General features: G+C 42.8%; 1 protein-coding gene across 2 annotated transcripts in view; it reads left to right on the top strand.

Annotated features, from left to right (window-relative positions):
• Positions 1-6,094, top strand: part of RCAN2 (regulator of calcineurin 2) — a 72,477-nt gene extending 66,383 nt beyond the window's left edge. For both annotated transcript variants that reach the window (XM_009069986.1, XM_009069987.1), the window contains exon 4: positions 5,934-6,094. In XM_009069986.1, coding sequence (XP_009068234.1) covers positions 5,934-6,094 — 161 coding nt within the window. The remainder of the gene's footprint in view (positions 1-5,933) is intronic.
• The last annotated feature ends 5,369 nt before the right edge of the window (positions 6,095-11,463 follow it).

An 11,463-nucleotide genomic window follows, 5' to 3' on the forward strand; every position in this document is an offset into this window, starting at 1 on the left:
CAGGTGTAACACTTCATACTATATAGCATGTTATTATTTCCAGAATTGATACTTTGCTTCTGAACTGCTGAATAAAGGAAAAACAAAAACCTCCTGTTTTTTTTCTTTGATGCAGCAGTGTTATAAATGGAAACATGTAAACGAATTCCCGAGCTAGCTGGGTAATAAATCAATTCCTGTTCTGGAGCAGTGGAATGTGAAATATCACTCATTGTCCCACACTCTGGGACAGCTTTGCATGAAGGTCAAATTCACCCGGATTTAAGGAGCCTGCAGGGAGCAATATGAAAAGTCATTGTGTGCTCTCTTCTTTCTATTTTTAGCAGTTGTTAGAGGGATCAATTTTAGTTAACTGCAGCGGCAGGTTTAAAATAGTGTTGCTGTTCTTAGTTGTGCATTTACTATGTTTAGAATTTCATTGAAAAACAAATCCCACCAACACTCATTTCTTGGTATCGCAGCAGTAAAACATACTGCTGGGCATCAAACAGCACTGGTAGCCTCAGCTAAGATTTTATTTCATTCAAAAACAACATTAATAATGTAACTGTGGCTTATCAGCTATCAAAAAATACTGGCACAGTTGTTTACAGAACTGTGAACACTTGAGCCTGACTTCTATGTCTTCAGCTTGTGAGGAATCTTTGCTGTACTAAATACAGTGATTTGGTGAAATAAACATCTGAGGACCAGGAAAACTTATCTGAGCTTGTAAATAGTGAACAGTGTCTTTGTATGTCCTCAACACAAGATGAGTTTAACTGACCTGCTTCGCTGGGAATGCAAGATGCACCAGTTGGACACAGACCCACACTACTTTCCCATTCCATGAATATGGGTCACCTCCTGTCACAGTACACTGCTGTAATCATCATAGCCACAAAATCAGAGACCAGAACTGTCCCTGGGTGCAAAACATTGAGAGGTTTGCTCCAGAGTATAATGAATATGCTAGAAGTGAGTTAACAGATTTGCCATGTGCAGTATTTTTTTCCAAGCTCAGTTTTGAGACAGGTGTTTTTGCTGCAACAGTGCCAGACTGGCATCTCGGAGGTATAATGGAACAGCTTTCTGTCTGCTGTGCTGAAAAGGAGGCTGGGTTTTGGTCCTTCCACATAAAATTGAGATCAGTGAGAGTGCACTTAACTTCTTAGGGAAGATCATGGCGTATTTAATTAAGTTCCTGGTTGACTGATGTATAGTCTCACTTTCTGCAGATGCAGAAATTAGGCTTTAAATGAAGCATGAACAGAATGCCGTGGATCAGTCAGAGCCAGGAACTGTGACTGTGCCTGATGCTGACCACCAGCCTACAATTTTTCAATATATAGCACATAAAGAGGTGTGATCATTAATCAGTTTGATGGAAAATGCTTCCCCTGTCAAGAGAATTTCCAGAGTTTGAACTGCTGATGAAGACACAAAGGTGTTGTGCAGATCTGGGGTGGTCATTTGGCTGTTTGCTTCTCAGGCCCAGGTAGTATCCTGCCTGGCCCCACTGGGACCTAACTTTTTCCTACAGAAATGCTTACAACCTACCAAGTCTAGGCTCTCATGCCTTTTCCATAACATTTTATAAAGTATTAGTTTCTTAGCACTGAGGAAGACTGGAAATAATTTTATATGAGAAAAGTATGTAAGGGGAAGGAGAGGGAATCTCCAGGTCCAGGCTGTGTCTACAGCAGAGCTGCTTCTCTCAAAGGAAAGACAGCTCTTTGCCATTTATTACTGCAGTGATGTACAAAGCATCCTCTTGGCACTAGAATATGCCCTTTCTTTTCTGGAAAGCAGTCCTACCCTCTCCCTATCCACTCCCCAACCTGCCCATATCTGCCCTCCTTCTCCCATTGCTTCTTCCCAACTTGTCACCCCAATTTCGTCAAGACAAACTGCCCTGTACTCCCTCACTTTCTAACTCTGCACTTCAAAGTGCCTTTCCCCAGTATCCCAGCTGCCACCCTGGCCTCCTCTTGCCAATCCCAACCCCTGCTGCCTGCACTGCTGGTTGCCCAAATTGCCTTTCTGCCCATGGCTTTGATTCGTGGATAACAGCTCCACTGATGAGCTCTGTACTACAACACACAGTATAGGTCAGGGTGCTGAGTACTTTTCCTGCTCCATGGGCCACCAGTTTTGGTTCTCTCCCTATTTCCCAGCCTCTCATCAGCATTCTAGCAGGTTTTGCACCTCAGGCTGTGCTTCAGGTGATGTAAAATACATTTTTGACGTTATGAAAGCACCACTCTGAAGTATTACACATGGTGGCTCTTGGGACACAAAGGAGACCTGGCAGAGTCTGTGCCACTTGTCTGTTGGGTCTGGGTTTCATTTTTGTCTCAGGAATTCAGAAGTAGCTGTTCCTGACATGTTCTAGGGTTTCTTGAGGAGGATGTGTTGCTCTTGCTCCTGCTCCACCCTGGGTTTGACTCACCCTTCCCCAGGGGAAAACAGGAGAGGGTAGGACTCTGCCCAGGTAATGCTGCACACAGGGATTTCAAACCATGTCTCATGCCACAGATTTTCTATGCTCAGGTGTTTTCAAACTCTCATGTTCTCACTGATTTTAAAGGAAGTACTAAATACTTCATATGATTCCTGGAGGCAATCAAAAGGGGAAAACAAACGGTGATAGATAAAACTTCTCATTTCTGTCCTTCCTCCCTGCTGTTCCATAGCTGCTTCTGCCCTTCCTTCCCCTTACCAGGGGCAGGGTACAGGAGAGCTGCTGGGTGGAGAAAGCTTTCCCCATGGTCAGGAGAGGAGGGTGCCCTGCTCCTCCAACATCAGCAATGGGCTTGCAGGGAGCAGCTCCTCCATTTTGCACATGGCAGATCCATGCTGTAGAGGTATTTTATGGGATGGGTTGTAGCTCTTCCATCATAAACATGAATCCATACAAAGGACCATCTGTTACTTGCACCATAGTATTTGTAAAGCACTTGGATGAAGGGACTGTAAGTGGAAGGTATTTTTCTGATGCTAATGCCACATTTAAGGTGGAAGGGGCAGCTCTGAACCCATTAACCTTTGCTCATGGGTCTGAATCATGGGTGAGGTAGCTGCACGGTATCATTAGTATTTGTTCATTATTCATAAAGTGTATGAACATCATGGACAAAAGGGCCTCGTTAGACAGGAGCTGCACCATCAATGGAAGGTCACAGTTCCAGTTCACAAAGGGATAGAAAATCCTATGGCATTACTTTAAATTCTGAAATATCCTAAGTTGCTTTTGTGCTGGTTTTGTGGTCACCTTTCTTGTGTCATCTAGGGCTGTGGGTTTGCTTGTGGCTCATGTGGTTACCAAAGGTGACATAAAAGCAGCTGTGCCCATTGTTGAATGGGGAAACTTCAAATACTTATTGGTTGGTTGTTTTTTTTAAATGTGAAGCAAATGAAGAGAGGAACACTGCTGCTATTTTCAGGAGTTTGTCAGAAACATGTTCTGACAAATCTATATGCCACAACTTAATTCTTCCCTGCATTATATTTAGATGTTCGAGTATGTTTGATACATTTTGTGATATATTTCCAAGTAAATTTATATGAGTTTCCATTGCTATCTCAGCTTCTTTGACTATTTAAACAGTTTATTATTAGGGACAGAGACTGCTGTCTCTAATTTATTATTAGGGCCAAAGACTGCTGGAGAAAGAAGATTCCTCACCCCAAGAATTCTTCGGCTTAGCCTGTAAGAGTTCTCCAGGAGAGTGGAAGAAGCAGGATCATGGGGCAGTGTAGGGCCTGAGAACACAAGGGAGGCCACATCAGAGACAGCTGAATGAGATCACTGGACAAATGCTTGGGTGGTATTAGCTACTGAAGTTGGTGAGTCTTAACTATGCTGACTTGACTAGCTGCTCATGGCTTGGGACACCCTAGGTCTTGTCAACATACCTCGGTGGCAGTGACTCAGCCAGTACTCCAGTAGCTGAACTGCTGCAGATTTAGCTCATTTTTTTTTTAATGCTGAAAGTGTTGTTTAAAAGGAAAGCAAAAAAAACCCCTAGAAAAAAGCAGAAGGGGAGGGCTAATCTGCTGTATCTAGTGGATTTCTATTTTATATTTGTTTCCTTAGTGTTCATTCCACAAAGAACAGTTACATTTCAGAACAAGATTCAGCTGTACAAAAGTCCCAGAGTTACTGTTGTCCTGTTCCGAGCTGAACCATGAAAAGGTTTTGTGCTGTTTGAGCCATAGTTCTGCAGGCATGAATAATCCTGAGTACAGAATAGAGTCTGCAGCTCATTTATGCTCAGAAATAACTGTATGCCTTAAAAAACTAATTTATGAGTGCATCACATTTTGGTTTGCAAAGTGACATTAATTGCTGTTGCAGTTCCTTGTGCCAGAGGCATCTGAATATTTTTCCTTGTGTCTGTACTTATTTCCACTGTTCTTTTTTCAGCAGAAAGAATCCTTCTGGGAAAGATTTGAACAGTGAAAGAATATGGCATTTGAACTGGGATTATTACCTTTTAGGAGGGCAGTGAATCTGCTGTCCTCAGTGGTGCTGGTGTAGGAGGACAGGCGCGGCACTGCAGAGCTGCCTGTAGCTGACAGTGACCAATGCAGCCCTCGGTGCTGGCTGGCAGCATTGACGTCAGCCCAGAGCTGAGAAATTAGCTGAAGCCTGCAGGGAAAATGGGCAAAGAAAAACCATATAATTTCTCAATGCAGCACAACCAAGCTATTTCTCTTTTTATATTTTAGCCTATCAGCAAGACCTGTAATGCTTTGCTCAATTTGGATTCAGAGGAAAGGTTGCCAAAAATAGAGCAGTTAAATGTCAACATTAATGGTATCACAGCAGTAAAATATTTCTCACAGCAAGATGCCTGACTTATAGCTATTATTCACTAGTTGCCTCCTATTTTTTAGGCAAAAATACAGCATGTCCTCTAGTCTCAAGGCACCCAGCCTTATCTGGACCAGGAATTTGTCAGCATAAACAGCATGTGAGCACAGGCCCAGAACTACACGTGCTAATGCAGGGCCAAACCTGCAACCCCCTCCTGAGGCAGGGCCAAAGCTACAACCCCTTCCTTGCATGGATGACTTGGCCACAAAGTGGCTAACAAATAAACTAACAGATACCAATACCTACTTGTATCCCATGTACAATCCAAAATACATGTAGTGCCAGAAGGCTGAGTACAGGACCCAAAGTCATATGTCTGATCCATTGTTTGCTTGTGGACTCTGGCAGGAAACCACCCAAGCCGTGTTCATGGTCCTCGCAGGAGTACTGGGAGGAGACTTAAATAAGGAGGTTAGATAGTTAGAAAATCCAAAGTACTGTTTAAGTGTTTAGCCTGCTCCAGTGAGCATTGATAGACTGTGTCCTGTAATCTCATCTGCAGAGACAAAATTCGTTACAGACTCAGCTAAAGAGCTTTCAGTCTCAAAATCTGTCTGGAGCAGAGTTATGTATATTTTTATTTCTGGAGAAATTAGATCAAGTGCTGAAGTCTGTCTGAGGGCAACAAGTTGCAGAATTTAGTGGACTCTAAATGGGATTGGAGACACACTAGACTGAAGGGAAACAACAATGTAAGGAACCAGCTCCAACCCAACAGGTGTGACATGACTTCAGACCAAAGGTATGATAGGTTGGGTTCCAGTTTCTCTTCTTAATCATTAATTTCTGTATTCTCTCTCCTATTCCTACTTTGTGGGTTTTTTTCAGTGCTCTTGGTCACTACTAATAGTGCAAAACACCATATAGACACCAGAGTATATACAGACCAATGATCACTGCCCCTCAGGGCAGGATCCCCAGGATCTGCTGTGACAGCTGACAGAGTCCAGCTGTGCTGGCCCTCACCTGTATTTAGGAGCAGCACACACTCACCTGCAGTCCAGGAGTGCCACGGTCTGTGTTGCTACTCAGGCTGCCATCTGTTGATATAACTGTTTTTCTCTGCTTCCAGGAGAGAAATACGAGTTGCATGCAGGAACAGAGTCCACTCCCAGTGTGGTAGTGCACGTCTGTGACAGTGACATGGAAGAAGACGAGGACCCAAAGAATTCTCCAAAGCCAAAAATCATCCAGACTCGACGCCCTGGTCTGCCACCGCCTGTATCTAACTGAGCCTCTCCAGCAGAAGCAGCACTTCTCTCCTCCAGCACAGCTCTTGGTTTTTGTTTGCTTTGTTCTGTTGAAAGGCACCATTGCCTTCTGGGCACCAGGACATTAAGGTCATTGAAACCCCTTCATAGTAATCGAGCCTATGTGACAAAAGGGCTAGGAAAAAGATCTTTGTACATGTAACCATATCACACACCAAGTAATAGATCTATGGGGAAAGGACAAAACAAGGCTGAGAAATGAGAGAGGGTTTCAGTCTAAGGATTTTTTTACAGCTATAATTTGCATGCTGAAACACCACTACCAGAGAGATCCTGCAGGGTGGGAATTAGGCTGATATCAGACTCCCAGAATACTTACTACTGCCCTTCATCAAGCAGCTTGCTCCTCTGCCCCCCTCACTTCCCAGCAGACCTTAGTCTTTCCCTTTATCTTTTTTTTTTTTTTAAAGAGGGGGGGACTATGTGTGTTGTTTTTAATCTACTAGCAGCTTGGTGGCCTTTTCATCCCCCTGGAATTTTCTGTAAGGAATATTATCTTTACAACATTTTCAGAAACAGCAGAAAAACACCCTCTTCCACCAACAGCTGTGGAGAACACTGGTCTGTCATGGTGGCAGGGATGTGAGACAGAGCTCTCTGGGCTGAAGGGAGAGGCAGCAGGTTGCTGGAGGGTCTGGTGTCTGTCAGTCCTCTCTGGGGAGGAGGGAGCCAGAATATCAGTAGGGATTGTCAGTTTACCTTCCATCAGGGTATGAGAGGTACTTCTCTCTGAGTTTGAGGAAGAGAAGCTAACTGACTGCTTGTTTGAGATGAGATTTCTTGCTCTGTCATAGCTGTAAGTTCCAGTGAATACAGGCTGAATGCTTTCCTTAGTGGTGTGGTGAATAGCCCTGAAACTGTCAGAAATTATTATACATCTCTGATATTCAGCCCTTTTCCCCTCCCCATTTCCTGTGCTTCGAAGCCCTTTTTGAGCTGTATGCAGTTTGGGTTTGTGGAGGTGAGGAGAGGTTAGTTGGAGTTCTTTTGTTGGTTTTTTTTTTCCTCTTTTTTTAGGCCAAAGAAAACAGGACCATAATTACACACTTGAAATTAGACTGCATGCAACTGAATCCCCCTTTTTCACTCTGTCCTGCATGTTTCTTTCACTTGCAATATATACTGGGTTACACAAACTGTTCTGTGTTTGCATCATGGCTGACAGCAGGCAGATCCACAACTCCCTGTCTGGCAGACCTTCCATGATGATTTTTTTTTATGCGTACTTGTCATTTTGAGAACATATTTTCTAGACATTTGAGCTCAGATTTTGCATATATTTAAGCATGCGCTTAATTTATGCACATGAGTAGTTCCACTGAAATTAATACTGCAGAAACTGAGCATATGTGTAAGGTATGGTGGGATTTTTTGGCTAATTAGCTGCAGCTGTACTCCCCAAAGTGACTATAAAATGGCACAGCGAGATTCCACGGTTTAAAATCCTTTACAGCTTAAAGTAAGTAAATACATCTTGGAAGCTCATTCGAAGATCTGAGAAGTCAGCTTAGGCTCTGTAATCAAGATTTTTGTCATAAAACCTAATGATCTGGTTTCTGAGGGAGGGTTTCATCCCACCTTTAATAGCAGCAAGGCTGGAGTCAAGTGCTCCTTGCTGGGGTCTTGGCCCTGCAGCACTTCCAGGACAAGCAGCATGTTAGTGAGGACAGGAGATGGCATTCCCAGTGTGCATGGTGAGGATGTTCTGAGTATGAGGACTTGTCATTCTCGTACAGTTCATTCTCTGACCACCACAGCCCCCACATATTCCTGATGAGATGCAGTGCTTTACTTTGCACATATTTATAATGGGATACTCATCACTGCATTACGTGCATGTGTTACACTGATAGCAGCACATAAAATATAGCAGAGACTGAACAGAAAATGGGGCTTTAGAATCCTCATGATATCTGTGCAAAGTTGTTTTAAAGTAACTCCTTAGAGGTTTCACTTCAGTTATTTTTCAGTGGTGCATTTAGAATTGGTTTAAGTAAATTGTCACTCACAGCCCTAGGACTATGCCCTGACATTCCTGTTTAAAACACCATCACAGGCCACACACAACATTCCAGGAGTAACACCACTGGGTTTTCTTGAGAACATACAGAATCCTAAGGTCCATGGGGTGTAGACCAGTATAAACAGGGAGAGTAACACCTAAACATATAAGTGATCAGAGATCATCTCCAATGAAAGATGATACTCTGGATTTTTTTACATGAAAAAGTGTTGGAGGCCAAATCTTGTCCTTGTATCCATGTCTCAAACTTTGGAGAGACTTGGTTCTGAACTAAGGGCTTTGGCCTCAAATGATGTAAAACTATACTACAAATTAAAGCACTGGACCTTAAATGTTCTTTCCTCAAAGTGCATTTTCAGACATTTAAAACCAGGCCCCATTCAGTGACTACTCTGTGTCTTGTACAGCTGTGTAGTACCACCCAGGAGGCAGTGAGACATGGCTCATTGCTTAAGCACAGAAATAGAAACACAACTGCAAACCTGAACATTCAGAGCAGCCTGTGGTAACTATGGTCAAAGCTCATACACCACTTTTATATGATAAAATAATGGTCATCATGAAAAAATGTTTCAGGCATTATGGCTTCCTTATCATCAAAGTCACTGCATTTGTGACTCTTGAGAGAAGCTGGTATTTTACTAAAGACTGGTTCTTGCCTGGCATGGAAGAAAGGCTTCTTTCAAAACATGCTGACCATCTGGAAGGGGATCTGTCCTATTTAATTCAGCAAACCACAGGCAGAGTCCCAGCTTATTTCAGTGGGGATTTGCTTTTCTGTAGCATCTCTGAGCTCAGTTGCTCTGACTTGCACTTGTCACAGGGTGTCAGTAGATTTTCTGGTGGTGTAACCCTGGAAGAATGAAATCTCTGTTACATGACAGCTTCTGAATCACAGTGACACAGCCAATGTCCTTTTAATTTCCTTCCCAAAGCAGGAGCTGGCGGGAGTGGCTGGTGGCAATGCCCTGGGACCTCTGTTGGGTGCACATGGCTCCTGCTGCTCCTTGGAAATTAAAAAAAGGAAATCAGGGGAGTATAGTTGCTGTTTCTGTTACCTGCTGCCTGCTTGTCCTTTCTGACCTCTTCAGATACAAAATTGAAATTTTAATTACTTCCTCAGTACAGTTTAAAGCATGAAAACATTTCCAGTGTGTGGAGAAGAGGTATTTTGGAATCTGCTCTTTTGGAACAAAACAACGAAGAATTTCTGTGGCCTTGATTTCTGTAATTAAGACAAGGTAGTATAAACTCCTCCCTTCTCCTAACATATACAGACACACTCAGTACACTTTGTTTTCGACAAGAAAACATGGCAAGAGCATCCCTTCCTCAGCCATAACAAGACACCAGATATAGTTACTGTGAAGTGCTTTATATTATAAAAACATTCCCCGTGGATAAATTGCGTAGCATTTATTTGATCCTAAATTGGGTGGGAGGGGTGAGTTGGTTTTATTTTTGATTTTTCCCCCCCTGCTTCCCATTCAGCAACAGTGAAAATACTTTCTGCAGAAAGTCAGTGTTGTTTGTGCCGAGGAAGGGACTGAAGCACTTTGTAGGATGTGATTCCAGTGGTGTGTCTGAGCACTGTCACAGATGCCGTGAGCATTGCCATTGCATTGTACATACTTTTGAAGTATTCTATTTAGTCATATTTTATAGTATTAAAAAGCTACTGGCTAATTAATCACTTTTACACTTGTATAATTCAGAGCTTAGTTTAAAAAATAAGTATGGCAAATGGTATTTTTGTGTTCTGCTTGCACTGGCGTTTGGAAAAGCAGCATTTAAAGAGTTAACCTATATCAACAAATGACTAGTGTGGTGTATACCTCTGGTAGAACTGAAAATGCTTAGATGTGTGACATAGGCCTAACTTTGTTCCAGTAGAAATTAGGGGAGAAGCAGCCCTCTTGTTGGCAGGATATGCCATGTTCCATTTTAAGCTGCTGCAGTTTCAGAGTCATGTGAATTTGCTCTGGTTTGCTGCAGATTTGGCTCAGTGTACGCAAAAAAAGCTACAGCACAGTCCCTGGTGAACAAAAACATCTCCCTGACCGCTGATGTGGTTCTCACTGTGCTTTCATAATCACGGGTATTGCAGTGGGCATGAGTGCTTGAGCATGGAATGTGGCATCCAGCTACCAGCCAGGCTGGGGAAGGAGTAAGATCAACATCCATGATTATACAAATTGAAGCCGATTGTTTGTTACCTCTTGCATTAGTTTGTACTGGGTCTTGCAAAGGGCTGGAAACTGGGAGATGACTTTGCTGATAACTGTCCTGTGAAATTCTTACATCTGCATTTGGAAAAAGGGTATTATTGTTTTCTGGGTGCCTGGCATAAAAGACTTAGTTTTTCAAAGGATGATTGTTCATGATTCTGATAATTAGATCTGTTTAAGAAGTTTCACTGGGGATGTAAACTCTGAGCACATTGAATCCTTTGGAAAGGACAGGCCTTAACCCCTTAGTTTTGATTAGAAAAACTAGTAATTGTGAGCTTCTGGAGTACTTTAGAGGTGAAATGCAGGAGGCCTGGTATGTTCTTTACTTTGAGCACCAAATGAGCTTTCTCCACTACAGTGAGTCTCTTATCCAACGTGACTGAAATGCTGCATTACCTGTGTGCCAGTTGTGGCTCTTACGTCTTGCTTGGCACTGGATACAGCACTGGGAAATGAGCTTCAGGGCTTCAATTGTGCATGGCAGAGCACTGTGTCTCAGAGGATCCCAGACTGATCACAGTCACAATGCTATCAGATTCCCTAAAGAACCTTTACTGAATTTATTTTGGTCCTTTAGTGGCAAACACTTTACCACTAAACTTTTAGCTGCTTCAGGCTTTCCTTCACACACCAGTGTGAATTTAAACCCTTTGCATTTCTTTGATTCCCCACTGCCTAAGAAATCACATTTAGTTCTGTTTTACCAAAAAGCAAAGCCAAGTGTGAATTAAAGTCCCCGTCAGGCCCTCATTTATACTCATTCTCATGCAATCCTCTTGAAAAGCTAGTTATGCTTGCAAAAAAACCAAACCCCAAACACTGCTTTTGCTGTTTAGTCCATATTCTGGGGGAGTACAGCAGCTTTCAGATGTCACAGGCTCCTCTCAAAAGATGTTTTTCTAACATGAGCTGTGCTCTTTTTTTTAAAAATACATGTAGACTGCTGCATTCAGAGGTAAACTGATAAGGGAGGAAGTGTTTTAAAGCTCTTTCCACAGGTCTGTTTGAAGTGTGGAGTGTATTTGCTTTGGCTTGGAGGGGAGGGAAGCACTGTTAGAGGCAGGACAGCAGCATCAT

The sequence above is a fragment of the Acanthisitta chloris genome, unplaced genomic scaffold (genome assembly GCF_000695815.1).
Source record: "Acanthisitta chloris isolate BGI_N310 unplaced genomic scaffold, ASM69581v1 scaffold3972, whole genome shotgun sequence".
NCBI classification, from domain to species: Eukaryota; Metazoa; Chordata; class Aves; order Passeriformes; family Acanthisittidae; genus Acanthisitta; species Acanthisitta chloris.